The following is a 21,333-nucleotide window of genomic DNA, read 5'->3' as shown; positions in this document are numbered from 1 at the left end:
CACAAGAAATGGCAAAGTGAGTGAAATGAAATGAGCTGGATTGAGCTAGTGAGTCACTGTGGCAGTAGCTAAACCGCTCATGTATTTTCAGAAGAAAAAATTCTCATAAAATGAATGGGTGTGAAATGGAACTATGGAAATAATGGCATTTCTCATTTTATCAAAGATGCGGTTAGAATGAGTATAATTCATATTGCCCCACTATAGATAAAGTTGTAGAAAATTTCCAATGTTACAGCTCAATATCCATGTCTTAACCTCATCACGACTGAAAGCTAGCAAAGAATCATTATTTACTTAGGAGTTAATGCTCCCGTGAAAAAATTCACATGAATTATTCGAGGGGCTATCACAAAAAACCCCTTGAAGTTAATCCATTCCAGGAGACATTCGAACGGAGGGAATTTTTGAAAATTTTATAGGAAATGAACAAATTGAAATTTATACTAGAGATGCTAAACAAAAAGTAAATTGTACTTTGCACCAGATAAATCGTGCATTCACGCCCAGCCTCACTTCGTACCAAATTTAGCAGGTATTTTTACTTTTTACGATGTTGTATTGAAGTTTCACTTAACTCCATACTAAATCATCAAACATATTGAAATTTCATCAAATTCTATACAAACCAAATGGAACTTCATAAAACATAATATAAAGTTAATATGTTTCATAAATTTTGCTCATATTTTACAATATTCCTCTTTGATTACATGATGCAACCTAGCGCAAAAGTGAAACTTTTTGAGATTTTTTATTTTTAATCTTTTTTAATAAATAATTTTATTATCAAACCTCGAGAGAAAATATTTTTCACCGTATAAACTTTTTTGGTCATGCAATTTAGCAGTTTGGGAAGCATGCACGTGGAAAACAAAGGAATCTAGAAAGTTAACTGATCCAGCCGAACACTTAGGTTGAGGTAACAAGTTCTCAAACTAGGGCCGTGTTCGGCTACCTTGATAAGTTAACTAATCACCCTTGTTTTTTTACGCACACGCTTCCCGAACCGCTAAACGGATATATTTTGTAAAAATTTTCTATAGAAAAATTGTTTTAAAAAATCATATTAATATATTTTATATTTTTTAAATAATTAGTAATTAATTAATAATGTACTGATCTATTACTATATTTTTCGCGTCGGGTAAGTTAACTTACCGGAACGCGGCCTAGACATATGATACTTCTAAATACTTTCTTAAGAATAACTAAAAAGCTCATAAAGTAAAAGTATGTACTATAATGTGAAGTGAAACAAGCTACTCTCTACCATAATTTATTCATAAATAAGAGGCAGAAAAATATGCAACAACATATCTATATATATATATATAGGTGTGCATATGAGAGTATCTAAGATACAAAATGGAACTGAAGGTTCTGAAGAACAACTACTTCCAGTCAGGCAGTGCAATGCCATGTCGACGAGCATAAGCAGAAGCAGCAGCATGGCAAGATGATCAGCAGCAGCTCTCACTTGTCACCGTTCTCCTCTCGATCATCTGTGAATTGCTCCGATGGCAGAAGCATCGCGAGCGAGGAGTCCGCCGGAAATGCGTCGAGCTGCCCGAAGCTGAAATCGATGGAGCCGAAGCTGGCCGCGGCAAAGAAGTCATCGCCGCCGCCGCCGCTGCCGGCGATGATGCCTTTCACGTCAAGAAGCGCGTCGCCGTCGTCGCGTGGCGCGGAGGCGCCGCCCCACGTGAAGGCCCCCGCGGCGGCGGCCGGCTCCTGCTTTCGGCGGCGCGGCGGCGGAGGAGCCGTGGAGGCGGGCTCCGGCGGCGGCGGGAGGGCCGGCGCGTGGCCCTGGAAGAGCGCGACGTGAGCGAAGAGCTTGTCCTTGCGGGAGAAGCTGGTGCCGCAGGAGCAGAGCCAGCGGTCGCGGCCGCAGTGCTTCTCGTGGGTCTTGAGGTCGGCCATGACGGAGAACTTCTTGGCGCCGCAGCGGCCGCAGATGTGGCGCTTCTCGGTGTGGCTCCGCTTGTAGTGGTTCTTCACGCACAGGATGGTCTTGAGCGGCTGGAAGCTGGCGTGCATCCGGTTGCGCTTGCACCCGGCGAACGGGCACGAGTACCGCAGCTCCGGCCGCTCCTCGTCGCCGGACGCCGGCGGCTTCGCCAGCGCCGCCGCGCTCTTGTACTCGTCGCCGTGCCCGCGCATGTGCATCCGCAGGTTCGCGTCCCGCTTGAACCCCTTGCCGCAGATGGAGCAGAAGTGCGTGTGCGGCGCCAGGATCTCGTCCTCCTCCAGCTGCAGCACCTGGTACGACGTCTCCGGCAGCGCCGGCGGCGGGTTCTCCACGTCGGCCTTCACGCCCTGCTCCTCGCCGCCGGCAATGTCGTCGTCGTCACCGATGCACTCGTCCATGGCGCCGCCGTTGGTCCATCCCTTGAAGAGCTCCTCGTAGTCAGGGCTACCCATCTCCTCCTCCCTGTTCACCTCGTTCCGAACCGAGCTCGAGCTCTCCCCGGCGGCGAGACCGACCGCCTGTCCAGCTCCAGCTCCAGCTCCGGCTCCTGCCCCGGCGGGCGGCGGCGGCGGGGAGCGGCTGAGGAACGACGAGTTCCTGAGCGACGGGAGGAGGCTCCCGGCGGTGGAGATGAGCTGAACTATCAGACACGTCAGGTCGGCATTGACAAGCTGCTGCTGCTGCTGCTGCGCGAGGTCCCCCGGCGCCGGGCCGCGGCGGCCGGCCATCGCTCGGATGACGTCCTTGACCTGCCGGATCTTCTCCTCGATGAAGGTGAGGTTGTCCAGCATCGTGTCCGGGCTCCAGTCCATGTGCCGGATGCTAGCCGATGCCAGCATCTGCTGCTGCTGCATCCCCATGCCGAGGAGAGCGTCCTGATCCGCCATGAACTGGTACAGAGGATTCATGGCGCTGAGGTTTGCAGCCTGATCGCGATCCATCGAAACCTTGCCAAGGATCTCGCGTGCTCTCTCAAAGAAAAATTAGAAGATATCGCGTCTGAAGTCTGCACAGGAAGAGGAATCAAGAAACCATAGCCTGTTCAAAGATTGTTCTTTTCTTTTTGCCAACTAAAAAAGAACACTTTTTTCGTTTCGAAGAAACTGGGAATTAATCTGCTCCATCCTTTTCACTAACACAGTCAGCAATGCCGAAATGAACTTAAACCGATACCTTTTATTGATATAAACTACACGATCAAAGTTCTTATCTGAGCGAATATGCTAAGCACAACAAGATACCATCTTTGATCATTTTCAGAATCCATGATGCAAGCTAATCTAAGAAGCATCCATGTTTACTAACACAAAACAAATTTAACATTGAAAACAAGGACAACGGAATCATTAACTTCCTGCAGGGACTAGATATCCTAAGAACCATAAGTCGCAATCTTTGCTCAGAATAGCCTAATAATCCACCTAAACTTAACTAGTTAACTACAAACCCTGAAGAAATTTCCACAGGAACAATAAGGAAAAAACACTCAGATCCAAGAACATCCCCCTGACCTCCCAAGATCAAAAAGCAGAGGGGAAACAAAACACCCACTCCAATCATAATAACCTAATTGGCCAGCAAGATGCTTCCAAATCCAGCATCAAGCCAAAAAAAGAAAAAAAAAAACTTAACCAGATCACTTTCCCCAGCCTCATCTCCTCCTCCTACACGAGAACAAAACAGAAGCTGCAAGTTGGCGATCACATACCCAGTCAATCAGCCAAGCAGGAGAATCACTGATAGCTCATCGCCATGGACGACGCCTCGTCGTCGTCGTCTTCTCCTCTCCTCGCCAAGAACAGCAGATGGTGGAGAGGGGATGAGGAGGAGGAGGAAAGAAGCATCCGGGAAGCTGGGGGTGTTAGCTATGGAGTCGTGGGCTGTAGAGTCAAATTAATTGGGATGGGGCTCCCGATTCCAAGATCAGGATCGATCGACCGACTGTCTTGCTACTGCTACTAGTTTAGTCGGCTGTCAGTGGCTAATCGCGATTGATTAGCCTCGATGGGTTTCTGCGCCCCTCGAGCCTCGGTCACCCCCACGCTGCTCTGAGCTTGTTGGGCTGGGCTGGCTGGTTTGACCTCTCTGATTGGGGATTGAGATTTGAGTTGCTTGCCGGCTCTTTTGGTTGGCAGTAACGCAGGTGCTTAGCACATGGGAGCACTTGTTTATAGCAGCTTGATTATACTAGTGGTTAGTGGAGAGATGATCAGTCAGGCCTTTGCGTGTGATTGTATTTGTTTTCAGACGGGTGGTCTTCTCCTCTGTGGGTTAAGGCCTCCCATTTGATTTAAAGGAAATTCAATAGGAATTTTAGAAGATTTTATTTCTATAGAAATTTTTCCTACAGAGCCCTTTGAATCAAAGGAATAAACCATATGAAATCCTGTGAAATTCATATGGAATGCCACTTTTCATACAAGTTTTGGAGGAATTTTAACATGAGGCAGAACCTCATGGAAAAAATTATATATCGCTCCTCAAATTCCTGTGTTTTTCCTGTGGTCTAATCAAACGGTCATTTCTATGTTTTTCCTGTGTTTCGTAACACTTTGTTTTCCACTTACATTTTTATCAGAATCCTATATTTTTTCTACTCTTTCGTTTTTGCATTCCTGTGATTCAAAGGGACCCTTAGGAAGGGATTCGGATCACCTAAACAATGGTATGCCAGCACAGTAAAAGAAGAGGATGGCAAAATATCGGAGCATATGCACTGTGGCTCAAAAAATAATAATATTCACACTGTTTTGTACTTAGCATATCACTGTAGCACACCGATCCGTAGCCGTTTGCCTTGAAACGGAGGGCTGAGATTTATCCGATACCAGTGCATTGTTCATCCTCTACTATTAGCCTATTAGCATGGAATGGCAGAGGATCCACTTCCGTTAAGAAGGAACGGTATGAGATTATCATTTGGCACACTCAAAAAAACAAACAAGATACGCTTTCTAGCATCGTAGCAGCGATTGTTTGGCTTTTTTATTAAAAAACCAAACAATATATTATAAATAAAAAATAATTTAAGGATAACTTTTTTATGTGCGTATTTTTGGTGATCAAAAATTAAGACCGTAAAATAAACGACGGTAAAAACCCAAAACCAAATTTCAAATTTAGGTTGGGAAAAGTTTGTGGCTCATTTGGCCAAACCAACTCCGTACAACGTATCGAGTCTTGCACCTTGCTGAGAAAAAAATAAGCTAAAATTGTCTACGCAAGATTTTTATACTTGTGTGGCTCTAAAAGCAAGAGTGGAAATGAGATTATAAGTCCATAAACACTGTCAGCTCAAATAAGCAATTCCTAACTTGTTTGTGCAAGCAACATAAGATATTGTTTTCTCAAAGCAATCATCTCAGTTTAAAACTCAACGAGAGGGCGATTGTTTAGTGACATATTTACAAACGAAAAATAGTAGAAAGATGCTGAAAAATAAAGTATGATGCAAGCTTCAAATTTAAAGCTAAAAATTTTAAATTTTGACTTATAAGTATAAACGGAAGCGAAATAATTGGATGGAACTTTTGGATGGTATGATTTCTTGGTAGCAGTTTAAGGATATAAAGGACCGAATTAACTTCTATAAAATTAAAACATTGCTTTTAAATATAACAAGAATAATTTTCACATAGAAAATTTTAAACCTAATGCATCAATTTCTTAATGTAAAACTTTTTAGTATTGTCTGGGGTTCTTGTAAATACTAAAAAAATATATACATATATAAATAATATATAGTAATCAATAGATAAATCTAATTATAGCTTAAAAATTCTTTCGGTAAAGTACTCCCTCTATTCTATATTACAAGACTTTCTAGGCTTGTCTAGATTCATCTATATATCAATATATATGTTTTGTATATGTGCTTAGATTTAGAGAAAAATTAAACAATGCCATTGACAAACGTCCAAGTCTAAAAAATGCAATTGACGAATGCGAGTTCTAAGAATGTCATAATTTGTCTGAAAAATACCATTGCCGTACGTTTCTGTCCATTTTTTGCCATTAAATATACTGTTCATACTATAGCACTTAACGAAAAAAGTTGACAGAACCCTAACGGCGGTGGCATTTCTTAGACAAATTCATTTGTATGATAGCATTTTACAGAACTCACATTCATAGATGACATTTCTTAGAGCAAGTGTTTGTCAATGACATTTGTTAGATTTTCTCTTAGATTTATTAGGACACAAATGAATATACAAAAGTCTTATAATACAAAATGGAGAGAATAGTATTTCTTGTGAACTTGTAAAGCATGCCGATGAAAAAAATCCAAAACGTGGAGACGGGAAAATAAAATGGTTAATCCGTTCCATGCCATTGTAAATATAGCTATTTAGAAAAATACCATTGTAATTCGTGTATTTGGATGGTGCCACAACTCCCAAATTGGATCCATGCCACTGTCGTAACTTTTTCCATCCACTCCGTCATCTCCCCTACATCCGGCCGCCACCGAAGTCATCGTCCGGCCGCCGCCGAAGCCGTCGTCCGGCCACTGCTCGGCCAGGCTGCCGCTTCCACCGTCCAGATTTGGCCGGAAGTCGGTCGTCGCCACTGTTCGAGAGTCACCATCCAGGAGTACGTCGTCATCACCGGCCTCCGTCCCGCCCCGCACGCCCGCCGTCAGCCTCCGCGCCCGCCTGCTGTCGGCCTCCGCATGCCCAGTCCGCCCCATCGGCGGCCTTCGCTCGTCCCGCATGCTCGCCGCTGACCTTCGCCCGCCTTGCCGCCGACCTCCCGCCCCGTCTTGCTGCTCGCCGTCGCTGCTCTATCCGTCATCGTCATCTTTACCTCCATGTCCGACAGATAAGGAGAGGGAAGAAAATGGAAGGAATAAGACAAATGGATGGAAAAAATCACGGCAATAACATGAATCTAATTTAAAAAAATATTAGTGACACACATAAAAAATATTAAAATATTAATGACACACATCCAAATACACACGTTGTAATGACATTCTCGTAAACAAATTAACCCAGCAAGGCGTCGTCGCGTTGCGCGCACTGACCAGTGACCACCTGTCCTCGAAGCGATATTTCGCACTCCACTCCATTTCTGCTGCCACCACCGCGCAACCACCTCCACGTCCACCTGCCGCGCCGCCTGCGCGCGCGCGAACCGGACGAACACCCACCGCCCACAGGCCGCGCCATGGCTCCCCTCCTCCTCCTCCCTCTCCGCCTCCTCCCGGAGGCAACCGCCACCCCTGCCCGCCTCCGTGCCAGCTCCCCGCGGCCAAGCTCCGGCCTCTCCTACGCCAGGCGCCTCGCCGCACCGCGCCAATGCCGCGCTGGCCCCGGCCCCGGCCCCGGCCCGGCACCTCCTGCTCCGTCGCCGCCAGTGGTGACGGCGGCGGCGGCCGCAGCACCGTGGTGGCACTCCGCGCTCGCCGCCGCGGCGGGCCTGTACCCGGCCTACGTGACGGCCGGCGCCGCGGTCGCCGTCGCGCGGCCCGAGGCGTTCCGGTGGTTCGTCGCGCTGGCGCCGGGGTCGTACACGTTCGCCCTGGGGCTCATCATGCTAGCCATGGGCCTCACCCTCGAGCTCCGGGAGTTCTTGGCGCTCCTTCGCGAGAGGCCCCTCTCCGTAAGCACTCTCCTCCCACCCTGCAAATTTTGGCGCCAAAGATTCTCCATTTCTAGCTCTAATTCCATGGCAATCTCCCCTGTCGATTCATTGCCCTCTTGATGATCTATATCTTTCAAATTTCAGTTGTGTCCATGATTCTAAGTCTCCAAAGTCTCAAATTTCAGTTGTAAATGTTACAATTTTTTTTATAAACTTAGTCAAAGTGTCAAACTTGAAGTAGTTCGACTTTCACCAAAGTCAAAACGACTCAGGGAGTAGTGATTAATCCAAGGAGATGATTTTTTTTTTGGTTCTTTGCACAACCAAATTTCATTAAGACAGGAAGGAATTTACAAGGTTTTTGGTATTTTGGCCGCTGCAGATTTTGTTTGGTTGTGCTGCACAGTACACCATAATGCCTGCCTTTGGAGCAATTGTTAGCCGGGTGCTGGGGCTCTCTCCAGCCCTCTCAGTTGGCCTAATTCTACTAGGATGCTGTCCTGGAGGAACTGCATCCAATGTGGTAAGACTGTCAAACTTTCCCAGAGAACCATTCCTCTTAGACTCTTAGTATTTCATTATTTGGAATTTTTCCAGGATAATTTAGCACTTGATTGTGTACTTGGGTGAGTGGGAACTTCACTGGTGGCCCCTTTTATGTACTGAAATGGAATTAAGGATTAAAACACACATGGCCATGCAAATCAAGAATTCAAATGTGCATATTGATCAAGTGTTTGAACTTTGAATCCTATGGCTATTTGCACAGTCCAACATTGAAGTTTTACTTCCAACTAGGTTTAAGGTGAAATGTGCGGCGACCCAACCTGTTTCATAAAAGCACTGTAGAGCTGAACAACTAGTCCCAACAGTGAACATATGATTTTGAGTGGCAAAGGAACATCCAAACACCAAGTTATTCTTGGTGACAGGTTACTTCTAAATAAGATGTTCTGTTATTTTAGTTTAGCTTTCTGGCTTTATGAGCCATTAGTTCTCCAAGTGTTTGTCGTGCCAGTCAAATATGCATGATTGAGCAAAGTGTCTCTCTATTAAAGAAGCTTCACAATTCTTTGAACCATCGGGTTCAATGAATTGTGAAGCTTCTTAAGAATTATATCCATAGGCTAGCATCTATGTACAATTGGATGTCATGCAATCTTTTCCCAAAGATGCAAAATCGTTTCCTTTTTTCTTTTTATTCTAACTCGAAATTTTGAAAAGGAGGGGAAAAATGCAATGGATTTAAAACTAGAACTTATTCTTGGTTAAATCTATTGGGGGATACTTCTCTAGAGTATCCCACATCTGTTTTCAATCTTGCATACGAAAACTGTCAATTCTCATAACATCCTCTTACTTTTGATTCTGTCTCCTGACTGTTTCTCTGGGAAATTCTCAAACACAAAGGCTTTGGTGAGCAATGGTGTACTTGGATGGCACTGATGACAATTTGCGTTATTTGCGTTGGTAATGAACGCTCTTGATGGGCTGTTTGCTAAGGTTGATACATCTGACTCTTATCTATGGTTGGTTGGAGGCAGAGTATGCCACATAGGTTGTCCATGTATGTGGGACTGATTATGCTCTTCCTAGAAGAACTTTTAATTTTCACATGGCGAAATATATTTTAGGAATATTTGGGGAAGCATCAGAACTAAATACCAATTTCGCAAAATCCGCGTTTTCTGGTTAGCTGCCATGTGTGGAATTTCCCTTGTGCTGTCCATGATTTCCGTACATTAGGTTGTCTCTTTATGAAAAGGCACACAAATCTTTTGCATGCTCTGAATTTTTTCCTGGATTTTCTTTGTTATGCATTGACCTAGTTCTTCTATATAGTGGTTCAGGTGACTTTAGTTGCTAAAGGTGATGTTCCACTATCAATCGTCATGACTGTGTGCAGCACTCTTGGTGCAGTGTTCCTTACTCCACTGTTAACAAAAATTCTTGCTGGTGCTTATGTTCCAGTGGATGCGGTGAAGCTTTCTCTAAGTACTCTGCAGGTGAAATTTCTTAGGCCACTGATTCATTGTAGAATATGGATTAGCCTTTTCTGACATTCTCTTTTCCACTTTAGGTGGTTGTTGCTCCAATTCTATTAGGGTCCTCTATACAAAGTGCATTCCCATCAATAGTTAAATTTGTTACTCCTTTTGCACCTCTTCTGGCAGTCTTAACTTCATCACTTCTGGCATGCAGGTTTGAGTTCTTCTAACATGTTATATTATTGGATTTTGAATAGCTGAAACTGCACCTGTTTTTACCAATTTTTCTCCTGGACAGTGTGTTCTCTGAGAACTTTGTACGGCTAAGATCAACAATTGCTGATGCATCTTATGGGAATGGAAGCCTATTTTCTGGGGATATGGGGGTTGTGATGCTGTCTGTTTTCCTGCTGCATTTTGCTGGTTTTATTGTCGGGTGAGCACTGAACGGTTTGATAGTTTTTTATATGAAGGAACTACATTGGGTTGTGTGAATAGGAGATTTTTTGTTTAAGAAAAATTGGGCACTAGTTGTGAGGTTTTGTCTTTCTATTAATTCAACCAAAATGTTATGGATGCTTGTTGTAGTAGTATCAACCATCGAGATTTCTGATTCTTTACACAATTTTACCACACATAGGTACATGACAGCAGCCATAGGTGGTTTTAAGGAACGACAAAGGAGAGCAATATCCATTGAGGTATGCAATCTGATCAGAAATTACCAAAGCCACTAAGTTTTCATCATCAGAAATGCAGATTGCATCCATAGCTACCAGTTTTCTATCACAATTAAAGTGAAGTCTTATTCAACTATGTAAAAGTGTACTGTTTAATTTCATTTAGAAAATCAGATGGTTTACATTGCTTGGGAGAGGCAGTAGTAAACATGACAAAATCTAACCATTACCAACAGTAAATCACTGACCATAAAAAGATATCTATCCATTTCTTATAGTTTAAATTGGTATATCGCCCATAGTGTAAGTATATTTCTCATAATACAGTTAAATATGGAGCATTAAAGTTGATAACATGGTCTTGATCATGTGTGTATGTGTAACGTTTTCAACTGGTCTTGTTTCAGTTCAGAACTGAATAGAATTAGTCTGTGAATGGTTATCTCCAGTATGATGAATAGAATTCCTTTTCGGATTGCAGGTAGGGATGCAGAATTCATCCTTAGGGGTAGTATTAGCAGCTGCGCATTTCTCCTCTCCCTTAGTTGCGTTGCCACCTGCACTCTCGGCTGTCATCATGAACATAATGGGCAGCACATTAGGTCTTGTCTGGCAATACATGACTCCACCTGATCTGAAGACTGAAACCATTGATATGCCAAATGGCCCAGATATATGACCTGCTCTTATCTTGTGTAGTTAACTCTTCGCATAATCTTCTGTAAGAAACATTAGAAACGTTAAAACTATGCTGTGTATATCCTTGACTTTCAATGGTGCCCTTCCTGATGTTAAGTAGGGAACTAGGGATTCTGAGATTGCAGATAAATTTCAAATGTCGCCCTTCTTGAACTTCTGCTGATGTACACAATCAATTGTTATCGGAGGAATAATGCAAAGATCTTAGCAATGTATGCTGTGACAGAAAAACAAAAAATCTAAACAACAACCCAGAAGTCTAAGAACCATCAGCTGTACAATGTCAGCAAATTAAGAGGAGAATTATGGTCAAAAGTTGAACACTGCATATGTAGTTATTTCCATTATGCTAATGTGACTGTCTGATGATCTGATTTTGGGAAGCTCCTAGTAACATTGGCTTCCTGTTAGCATGTGACAAAAAAAAAATCAGGACCAGCTGAATCATGTAGCATGTGATTCTGTACAATATTATGCTTGAAGACAAAGCCACATGCCATCAATTTTAAATCCATGTATGATTTTCAATGCACTAGGAAGCAGGGTACAATGGCACTGGTCAAGGATACACACCAGCATTCATGGTACTTATCATAAATAATCACCAAACACTGCAGCACCCCACATGGAGATGTGTTGGTTGGTGAGGTTCAAGGAACCCTTGGAGCACATCTCTATCTTCTTTTATATATGTTGGAACAGCTGTACAAATTTTCTTACATTTTTTATCATAAGATTTTTTTTCATTTGTAAATCCATGTTAGTGGCTAGCAACTCTGCATGATATTGACATGATCAGGTGCACATGTTATCTAAATGAAGCTGTGCACATGTTATCTAAATGAAGCTATCATGGTTGAATGAATCATAAGGCTGTACAGGTCAGATTCTGTTGAATATTTCTAGGTCAAACATTTGAAAAGGTATGCAATGGAATATGAATAGCTGTGATGAACCGATGACAGTTTTTACTTGCCTTTCCACTTTGTTTCAACAGCTGTTGGGTCATGTGCACAAAGGAGTTTAAGCCCAATTCCTGAAAAAAAAAAAGAACAGATGTATGACAAATCTTGCCAGTATATCCTAATAATTCATCACCATTTTTCCATAGTAAAATAAAATAAAATAAATCCATGACCTGACCTGTTGCATGTGACCTGTTGCATGGCATGTTTGAGCACCTATCTTTGTTTCATTGGTTGCTATCAGCAAACTGGATTTTTCCCCTTTAATCCGTTTATTAAACAATTGCAAGTTGTCTATACTAGTAGTACTTAACTACAGCTGATGTCTACTTTCTGGTTTAACTATAGATAAATTTGCACGCTGATTGACGTCCAAAATTTTACTATTTTTAATATGATGTGTGAATCATGTGCTCCTTAACTTTTTACCCCTTATACCTTGTTATTTGTTATTAAAGATGTCTCAGAAAAAAAAAACTGCATCTTGCGAGAAAAGAGTTACTGACAAAAAAACGACAAATTGATGCTCCTTTACTCGATGTACTAGTAGTAGTTCTATATTGCTATCAGCCGAACAAAAAATTATACAAAACAGAGAAAATCTCTAATGTTTCTGAGAATATAAATTTTTGGAAGGATGTCAGTTAACTTATAAAACGAGATTGTTATCAACATCAACATATCACTATCAAAGAACCAAAAATATCTAGATATGACTACATCTACATCTATGTAATCCATGTGTTAATGCAGTAGTTTGTTATACTAGCAAAATGGTCTTACGTTGGTACGCAATTAACAAAAAAATCACATCGGCACGTTTCAAAGTGAAAATCTCTTTTAAATTTTAGAGTTTAGTTTTAGGATTAATTAGAGTTGATGTTGGATTGATGCCAGATTTATTACAGCCACATCTTTTCGTATCCGTTTATACTTATAAGTTAAATATTTGAATTGTCAATCTTAAATCTATAAGTAGATTTTAAGTTTTTTCATGGTAGTTTATTTCCCAACTCTGATTTTTATATTACTAAGAATATATATATATTTTTTATTCATAAATTATTTTTTATTTGTAAAAATGATATTGGTTTTTTCTTCACTAAGCCAAACGAGGACTCGTTAATTACCGTTGTCACCGATGAACAATCCCTTTCTCGATGGTGCATTTAGATTTCAAACACATCATGCTGTCATCATGCAAGGACAGTGGTGAGCTCAGCTCAGCTCAGCTGCCATGGCTCTCATTCCAGCCTCTCTTTTCCTGTCCATAGTCCATAGTGCAAATAACACTCACAAACTCAATGGGAGGCTTCATCATTCATCTGCTCTTCCATTCAACAACCTAATTATCATAGGTCTCATTTCCATAATATAAATAAAGGGGAAAAATCCAATAGCCAATAGCACGAGAGATGGCGAACGAGGAAAGGGAAAAAAATAATTAGAGAACCACTGTCATGTATGGCTCATCTTGTGCAACTGTGCAAGTCTTTTTTATAGATACAAGGCTGTTAGATGAACTACGATATAAGAGCATCCTCACAGCTCATCTAAATTTGGTCATCCATATCTTCATTTGGATGATCATCTAAACTATTTTCACCCTCCTCTATATCTCTTTGGATGAAGGATGAAGAGAGATCATTCAAATATGAAGGTTCTATATGATGATATCTAAAAATAGATGATAGGATAGCCGTTCTGTTGGAGCTCAATTTGTAGTCTTCATCCTCTATTTTCAGGATAGAGGATGAGATAGATGAGTTGTTGAGGATGCTCTAACTCTTGAACGAACATTTAAATATTTTTAGTTCATTAGAACCCGTTATTTTCTAATGTTTCGGCTCAATTAATTATTGTATTCTTAATATGGCTTTTTTCGTCTAATTATTTATGTTTAGATTGGTCATTACTCACTGGAGAGCAAATATCTACCTGAATATATTACTTCAGACAATTTTATATAGGGCAAACTTTGTAGGAGCTTACTCAGTTTCAAAAGAGAGATGCTAATTTATCAGGGGAGAAAAATGATCAAATACCCCTTATTAAATGATAGATGTTTATGAGGGGGAGGTAATTGGTGGTAAAATAGGGAGGATGAGAGGTTACAGGTGGAATAAATAATAATATAAAATGATAGCTTATTTAGGAACAAGTTTAGAATGTAAATAGATCACTTATTCCGGGAAAGAAGTGAGTATGCTATTATTATTATTAGAATTACGTCTAGTTACATCGTGATTTGGGAAAATATTTATCAAAGCTGAAAAGAGAAACTTTAGACCCCAACCTCACTCAAAGTAATTATTGACTTAGAAAATTCCAGACTCATTTATTGGGATTATTACAAATCTAAATGACTTCACATCGGAAAAGGACACATCAGAAAGAAAGAGCATATGCACATGTGATGGAAAAATATCTTTGAATGGTTGAACCAGTTGTAATCAAAACAAGTCCGCATGATCACGTGGATCTAGCAATTTTCAGAGGCATGTGCGCACACACAAAAAAAAAGGTATAATCATATGTGAGAAGGACGATATAAAAATAATGAAATATATTGGACCGGATTAATTAAAGTATATATAAACCAGGAATGATTAGTGAAACATGCGACCCCACTAATCAGCAGTTGATTTCACTTCCTAATGATCACCATTAGACCATTTCTGTTGAGAGGTTTTATTTTTTTTTATGTTTTTAAATATAAGTATCGAACATTTAATTAATGGATGAAAATAATCCATATATCAATGCATCGTTTTTATTGAAGTTGTTTCGTACACAAATATATGCCAGAGACACTATATATAAACAATGCATATATGGTTTCACCGAATCTTTTTTCTATAAGACAAATGCATAAATAAATTAAACAAATAATCCTACTCTGACCCTATTTACAACAGTAAGATATTTCCTATTTTACATTTAAATTTATTATTATTTTACTATATCATTAAAAGTATTGACATGATACATTATTTAATGTGAAAAAAGGTATTTATGCAAATAAAAAATTTATTGGGATGGCCGTAGACTTATATTATCACAAGACATATTTATAAATAAAAAATAATTTATAATTAAAACATTTACATACGTGTTCTTATTATTAATATAAAGTTATTATTAATATAAAGAAAGAGTGAAAAATATTACGATAAAAAAAGTTAAAAATTTTAAATCTTAACTTATAATTATAAGCATATATTGAAGAAAAATTGAGGGTTTGAGACTTTTATTGCCTATTAAAAAACTCGACTTCATGTCATAACAAATCAACCGTAGTAAATGAATGTACTCCGTACACATAATTATGGTCTCTTGAATGTACGATATTTAACATTTTTCTTACCGAGAAACTAATTAATATAAAATTTCAGAAAATACAGCAACAACAGAGAAGAGAAAAAGGCAAAATGAAATTAATAAGGGCATGTGATAAACTGTTGAGAAAAATAATAAAAAAATATTTGGAGGGGAAGTTTCCGACCACGGTTGTCTTCTTCCTCCCTTCCCCTCTCTCTCTTCTCTCTCTCTCTCAAGAAAGGAGAAGATAACCATCGTCGGCATGCTCCCCCACATGCCCTAATAATCCAAAGCTCCATTCCCATTCGCAAACCCCAATCGAATTAATCATCAAAGCCGGTTCTTTTGATCCCAATCCAGCCTCACATGGAGGAAAAAATCTGATCTTTGCATGTGACCACCACCTGGAATCCCTGCAAGAATCCACCGCCCCAGAAGGGGGAGAAAAGGGGGGAGCGAGCAAGCAAGCAAGCAATCAATCCCATTGCTTTGCATTTCCTCCTTCCCTTTGGCCGCCATAAACCTCACCTAAAGCTTCTTGGTAGCCACAGATCGTGTCGTGTTCATCCGAGAATCGGCCGAGGCGAGAGGCCCCCCCGCCGCGAGATCCAGTATTTTTTTTTGGCGTTGTTCAATCCAAATCCGTAGGAATTTCGAGGAGGAGGAGGCGAGAATCGCAAGAGGAAGCTTCCGATTTCGATCGGCAATGCAGCCGGACCCGCAGCCGCATGGGCCGGGGAGGGAGAAGGGCGGGGCGGCGAACGCGCACCACCCGCGGCTGCCGCCGCCGGTGACGGCGCCGTCGGTGGGGCGGCCGGCGTCGGTGCTGCCGCACAAGACGGCGAACGTGCGGGACCACTACCGCATCGGGAAGAAGCTCGGGCAGGGGCAGTTCGGGACGACGTACCTGTGCGTGGGCAAGGCGGACGGCGGCGAGTACGCGTGCAAGTCCATCCCCAAGCGGAAGCTGTTGTGCCGGGAGGACTACGAGGACGTGTGGCGCGAGATCCAGATCATGCACCACCTCTCCGAGCACCCCAACGTCGTCCGCATCCGCGGCGCCTACGAGGACGCGCTCTTCGTGCACATTGTCATGGAGCTCTGCGCCGGCGGCGAGCTCTTCGACCGCATCGTCGCCAAGGGCCACTACAGCGAGCGCGCCGCCGCGCAGCTCATCAGGACGATCGTCGGGGTGGTCGAGGGGTGCCACTCGCTCGGCGTCATGCACCGGGACCTCAAGCCGGAGAATTTCCTCTTCGCCAGCACCGCCGAGGACGCCCCGCTCAAGGCCACCGATTTTGGGCTCTCTGTGTTCTACAAGCCCGGTGAGTGTCTTCGATCTTTTTCATACTTTGATCAATTTGGCAGCGTAGCGTAACTTTAATTTTGCTGTTTGATCCAACAACGGCATCAGCCTAGTGTAATTATGGCAGATAGTGGGCTCACTAACATTGTGTTTACATATATTGGATGGCTCATTATGCTGTTAAAAGTGTCCTCAGGTTTATATGATAGGAGCAATTGTACTGGATTGAAACCATGCCAAAATTGTAGGTTGGAATTTACAGTAGTCATCGGTTGAGTATTATCGATGGTAGATATAATTTTTAATTTTACATACATCAGTAATGCTACTGTAAATGGTTGGAAAGGAGTATTCCTGTGGTCTGATTGGTTTGATTTTCTAAGGCATTTCTGCTTGTTGGTATATAATCATAACATGCCATCAGATTTTGTAGCTGCGCTTCTTTTGGTAATTTTCATAAGCTACAACTTTTTGAGGGAAATTTATGTGATCACCAGTAGCAGTTATCACTAGGATGTGAGGGTGAATGTGTCTATATAGCATTGTCCTCGTCAAATTCCAGTGAAATGTCATGGGATTTGAAAATGACTTCCAGTTTTAACAGTGATGGTTAGATGGATGATTATTCTTGTGGCCTGATATGAGTTCATAGCATATCAAATCAAACTTTAGGTGTTTAAGTTCATATGTGGACGTGCAGAACATGCACTTGGTTAAGCGCTGTATCAGCTAGTAGAGGCACTTGACAAACTCTGTGGTACCAGAAAGCACATTCTTGTCTTCAACTTTGAAAGGCTTAACTTTCCTGAAAAGCATTCTATACTCTGATCCTTTCTTTTCTGAAATAAAACTCTTCCAGCATAGCTATACCAATTTCAGTAGACAATCCTGCCACTGAATACCCATTTCACAATTTGGACATGAGCTATATTGCATACGGTGATTTTTTTTGGCAGTACCATTCATTCAAGCAGAGTCTAAAAAATGGTTATGCTATGCTGTATGATATGCTGCAAAAGGAACAGGTGCCCCTCCGTGTTACCTTATGATTACTAATTTACTGGTTTGTATGGTCAGGCCAGTTATGCAGTATAGTTGCTACTAGGTGGGTGATCAACACTGCTTGATATTTAGAGCCTTGCCTTTGAGTGAAGTGTGGCCCTTATGTCAAAATGGGTGCCCCTCCGTGTTACCTTTGATAGTTATGCAGTATAAGCTAAATTTAACCTTATGTCAAAATGGAACCTTGCCTATGGACAAGAATTTCCTGTTATTCATCAGGGAGTGAAGTATTTAGCTCATGCGCATTTGCTTGTATTTATTAGATACAACCAATTAAAAGTCCAAATTCACACTCAAAGTCTGTTGACAGAGAATAATTTTCCTTTACATTTCTTCAGGCGACAAATTTTCTGATGTTGTTGGGAGCCCTTATTATGTCGCACCTGAGGTACTTCAGAAATGCTATGGCCCAGAAGCTGATGTCTGGAGTGCTGGAGTAATTCTGTACATTTTGCTGTGCGGTGTGCCCCCATTTTGGGCAGGTAAAATTATCCGCTGTTTCTGGATATTGAATTGTGATAATGAAATTACCATGTTTACATAGGTTAAATTTTCTTTTTGCAGAAACTGAATCTGGAATCTTCAGGCAGATTCTGAGAGGCAAACTTGATTGTGAATCTGAACCATGGCCTAGTATATCTGATAGTGCTAAAGATCTAGTCCGTAAGATGCTTATCCGAGATCCTACAAAGAGATTGACTGCTCATGAGGTTCTCTGTAAGTCTTTTTTGTTCCCTCTCCCTCTTCGAGAGTTGGTGTGTGTGTTTAAGAACCTATGTCATGGAAGTGTATTTTACTAAGAACCACATTGTCTATGCCAGGTCATCCGTGGATTGTTGATGATGCTGTGGCACCTGATAAGCCTATTGATTCTGCTGTTTTGTCAAGGCTGAAACACTTTTCTGCAATGAACAAACTCAAGAAGATGGCACTGAGGGTATGGGGATCTCTCATGTAGCTGATTTGCGTGCTAAGTTTATTTTTCCAATTGACCCGTTTTGTGTACTAAATTCAGTACTCCATTAGCACTGCATTAGATTAATGAGCCTCACTTCTATTCATGTTGCCTTATTTGTTCGATGCATTCAAGTTAACTCTATATTTTGAACCTTTCATTCAAGTTAACTAAGAACATATGTTTTTCATGTCTTAGCTGGTTAGTCTTGCAGTCCTGTTAACAGAGTGCAAAATATTAAGACTAGAAAGAATTTCACTCAAAATGGAAGTTTCTAGTTGACCTTATGTCATAACCATTTGCACATTTTCAATTGAGAAGATTAAGACTTGCATAGATGAATTATCGTGTAACGATAATATTATTAGGCCTTGTCTCTTCCTCATTTATCTAAGATGTGCAGTTCTGTTCAATTGGATCTTTCTCAACTGTCATCTCACTGAATAGCTAGTATCACATAAGACTGCAAATGTGCTCAATACAGATGGCACCATGGTTCAGGATGCTTGAACTCGAACCTAGAACTCTTCAGTGACTAAGCATCTTATTTTCTTGCAGGTTATTGCTGAAAGCCTATCTGAAGAAGAGATAGGAGGTTTGAAGGAATTGTTTAAAATGATTGATACTGACAATAGTGGGACAATAACTTATGATGAACTGAAGAATGGCCTGAAAAGGGTGGGCTCAGATCTAATGGAACCAGAAATCCAGGCTCTAATGGATGCTGTAAGCTACTGTCTTTTTTAATATACTGTTTCATATTTATTGAAAGATAAAATGCTTAGAGTTTTATACTATAGTACACACCATTGAGATTGTAAATTTGACTTTGTTTATCTGTTCTAGGCTGATATTGACAACAGCGGAACCATTGACTACGGTGAATTCTTAGCAGCTACATTGCACATGAATAAGCTGGAGAGGGAGGAAAACTTGGTGTCAGCGTTCTCCTTCTTTGATAAGGATGGAAGTGGCTTCATAACCATTGATGAACTCTCACAAGCCTGTGAGCAGTTTGGCATTTCTGATGTTCATCTTGAGGATATGATCAAAGATGTGGATCAAAATAACGTTGGTCTTCTTTCCTTTTCTTTTTCCACCTCAATACTTGTCTGCTTTAGCTTTTCACTTAATTGTTGAATTGGTTTTCAGGATGGACAAATTGATTACAGTGAATTTGCTGCGATGATGAGAAAGGGCAATGCTGGTGGAGCAGGAAGGAGAACAATGAGGAACAGCTTGCATGTGAATCTTGGTGATATCTTGAAACCCAGCGAAAACTGACTCGAAGAATAGGGTCCTGATCTTCTCAAGTTTTGCATGCCTGATCAGCTGGACTTATCAGAACACATGATTTAGTGACTGATATGTCATCTGTTGTTTGTTCTGTCCAGATGCTGTGAAATTTCCGTAGTAGCATTAGTTGTAGAGAGCATACTATGGTACAACTGTAACAAAATTTAGGTTCAAGACAAGTGGAGATTGTATGTTAAGTTGCTCATATCAGTCTTTTTCATCATGGATAAATGTTGATGATTTTATGTTGTATTGGAATTCCACTGTTGTTAATGTATTGTTTTTTCCTTATAGTTCCAATAAGGTATGTGTGGAATTTTGCTCCAAACGTTTCTCGCTATCTTCGATTGATCTCTGGAAACATTGCCTTGTGCAGTATGTATGGGGGAAGTGTTATATGATATATGCCTCTCTCTCTCTCTCTCTCTCTAAATGAATGGATGCACCTTGTTGCATTTCTTTAAAGACAGGTGAAAATGGTGCAATGAAAATGTTTTTGAGACCCTAATTTTCAGCCTTTTTTTTTTCCTGAATTGGTCAGCTGCTTGATCTCTGAAAGTATGTTCAGACAATCAGCTCTGTGACGTGTTGCTTCCTAGTCCCTTGTACTGAAACTGATGGGATGAAGGAATGGAGGCTCATGGTGATGGGTCTGATTTTCATCTTCAGTCTGTCTGAATTGATGGAGAAGCCAACTGTGCTTTCAGATGCAACATTTATACTACTGACAATTATGAATGTCTTTAGTCTTAAGCATGTGTGTAGACTTCAGATCAAGGACTCTTCCATGTGCAGAAAAACCATAAATCGTGGAAGCTTTTAGTGTCTGATGGCAAAAATAAACTTTTGATAAATTTTGTGCGGTTTTTGCGGTTTGCAACCATGGTAACCGCGGTTAACCGTCCTGGGCCGTAAGGTTGAACCCAAGCCAACCTGCTTCTGAATCCACAGTGGTTGCAAACCGTAAAAACCGCAAAAAATTTATCACAGTGGACTAGTACAAAAAGTTTTAAAAAAATAAAGAAAGATACATTAGAGTAGAGGTTGATCTATATTTTTATTTAATAGGAGTAGTATTTATCTTTCGACAGGATTTTTGGTTTCACCTATCAAAATGCTTCTACCATTGCTGATGGTATCTTTCCAAACACATTGTTAATTCGCATATATGCCCTACTGGCACACACTTTTTAACCCATGATGTTTGCACCAAAGTTTACAGATACAAGTTTTGTAAACAGAAAATACTATATCTATAGCAAGCAACGACGGTGGACGGTGAATACAGTAGAGACCTCACATGCCAGTCACGAGGCATAATCTCGTCCCAATCGGTCTGGTTATTCAGCACGAACACCCACCCTATACATACCACACGTTAAAATTGTCATCCCTGCGACAAAACATTTAACCTACGCATCAAAACTTTTAACCTTCACAATGAAAAAAACATCAATTTTTTTTTATCTCCGCATCAAAAGTTTTAAATCTCTCATATTA

At 41.1% G+C, this 21,333-nt stretch overlaps 3 protein-coding genes across 3 annotated transcripts; 2 read left to right on the top strand and 1 right to left on the bottom strand.

Annotated features, from left to right (window-relative positions):
- Nucleotides 1-1,211: 1,211 nt before the first annotated feature.
- Nucleotides 1,212-4,074, bottom strand: LOC121056039 (zinc finger protein STAR3-like). Its single transcript, XM_040529769.1, has 2 exons — nt 3,681-4,074; nt 1,212-2,978 (listed from the first exon to the last, which is right to left on the bottom strand). Exon 2 carries the CDS (start codon nt 2,911-2,913, stop codon nt 1,477-1,479), a length of 1,437 nt encoding a protein of 478 aa, XP_040385703.1. The 5' UTR covers nt 2,914-2,978; nt 3,681-4,074; the 3' UTR covers nt 1,212-1,476.
- Nucleotides 4,075-7,060: 2,986 nt separating this feature from the next.
- Nucleotides 7,061-11,441, top strand: LOC102713784 (probable sodium/metabolite cotransporter BASS1, chloroplastic). The gene is made up of 7 exons (XM_006664312.3): nt 7,061-7,579; nt 7,944-8,084; nt 9,412-9,567; nt 9,642-9,763; nt 9,848-9,985; nt 10,190-10,250; nt 10,711-11,441. The coding sequence occupies exons 1-7, from the start codon at nt 7,145-7,147 to the stop codon at nt 10,906-10,908; spliced, it is 1,251 nt and encodes a 416-aa protein (XP_006664375.3). The 5' UTR covers nt 7,061-7,144; the 3' UTR covers nt 10,909-11,441.
- A 3,971-nt stretch (nt 11,442-15,412) lies between these two features.
- Nucleotides 15,413-20,136, top strand: LOC102713507 (calcium-dependent protein kinase 28). The gene is made up of 7 exons (XM_006664311.2): nt 15,413-16,539; nt 17,921-18,064; nt 18,147-18,299; nt 18,404-18,519; nt 19,096-19,263; nt 19,384-19,608; nt 19,690-20,136. The coding sequence occupies exons 1-7, from the start codon at nt 15,921-15,923 to the stop codon at nt 19,819-19,821; spliced, it is 1,557 nt and encodes a 518-aa protein (XP_006664374.2). The 5' UTR covers nt 15,413-15,920; the 3' UTR covers nt 19,822-20,136.
- Nucleotides 20,137-21,333: the final 1,197 nt, after the last annotated feature.

This window comes from Oryza brachyantha, chromosome 12 (genome assembly GCF_000231095.2).
Source record: "Oryza brachyantha chromosome 12, ObraRS2, whole genome shotgun sequence".
NCBI classification, from domain to species: domain Eukaryota; kingdom Viridiplantae; phylum Streptophyta; class Magnoliopsida; order Poales; family Poaceae; genus Oryza; species Oryza brachyantha.
The sequence above is the reverse complement of the archived record's forward strand: the minus strand, read 5'-3'. Positions and strand labels throughout refer to the sequence as shown.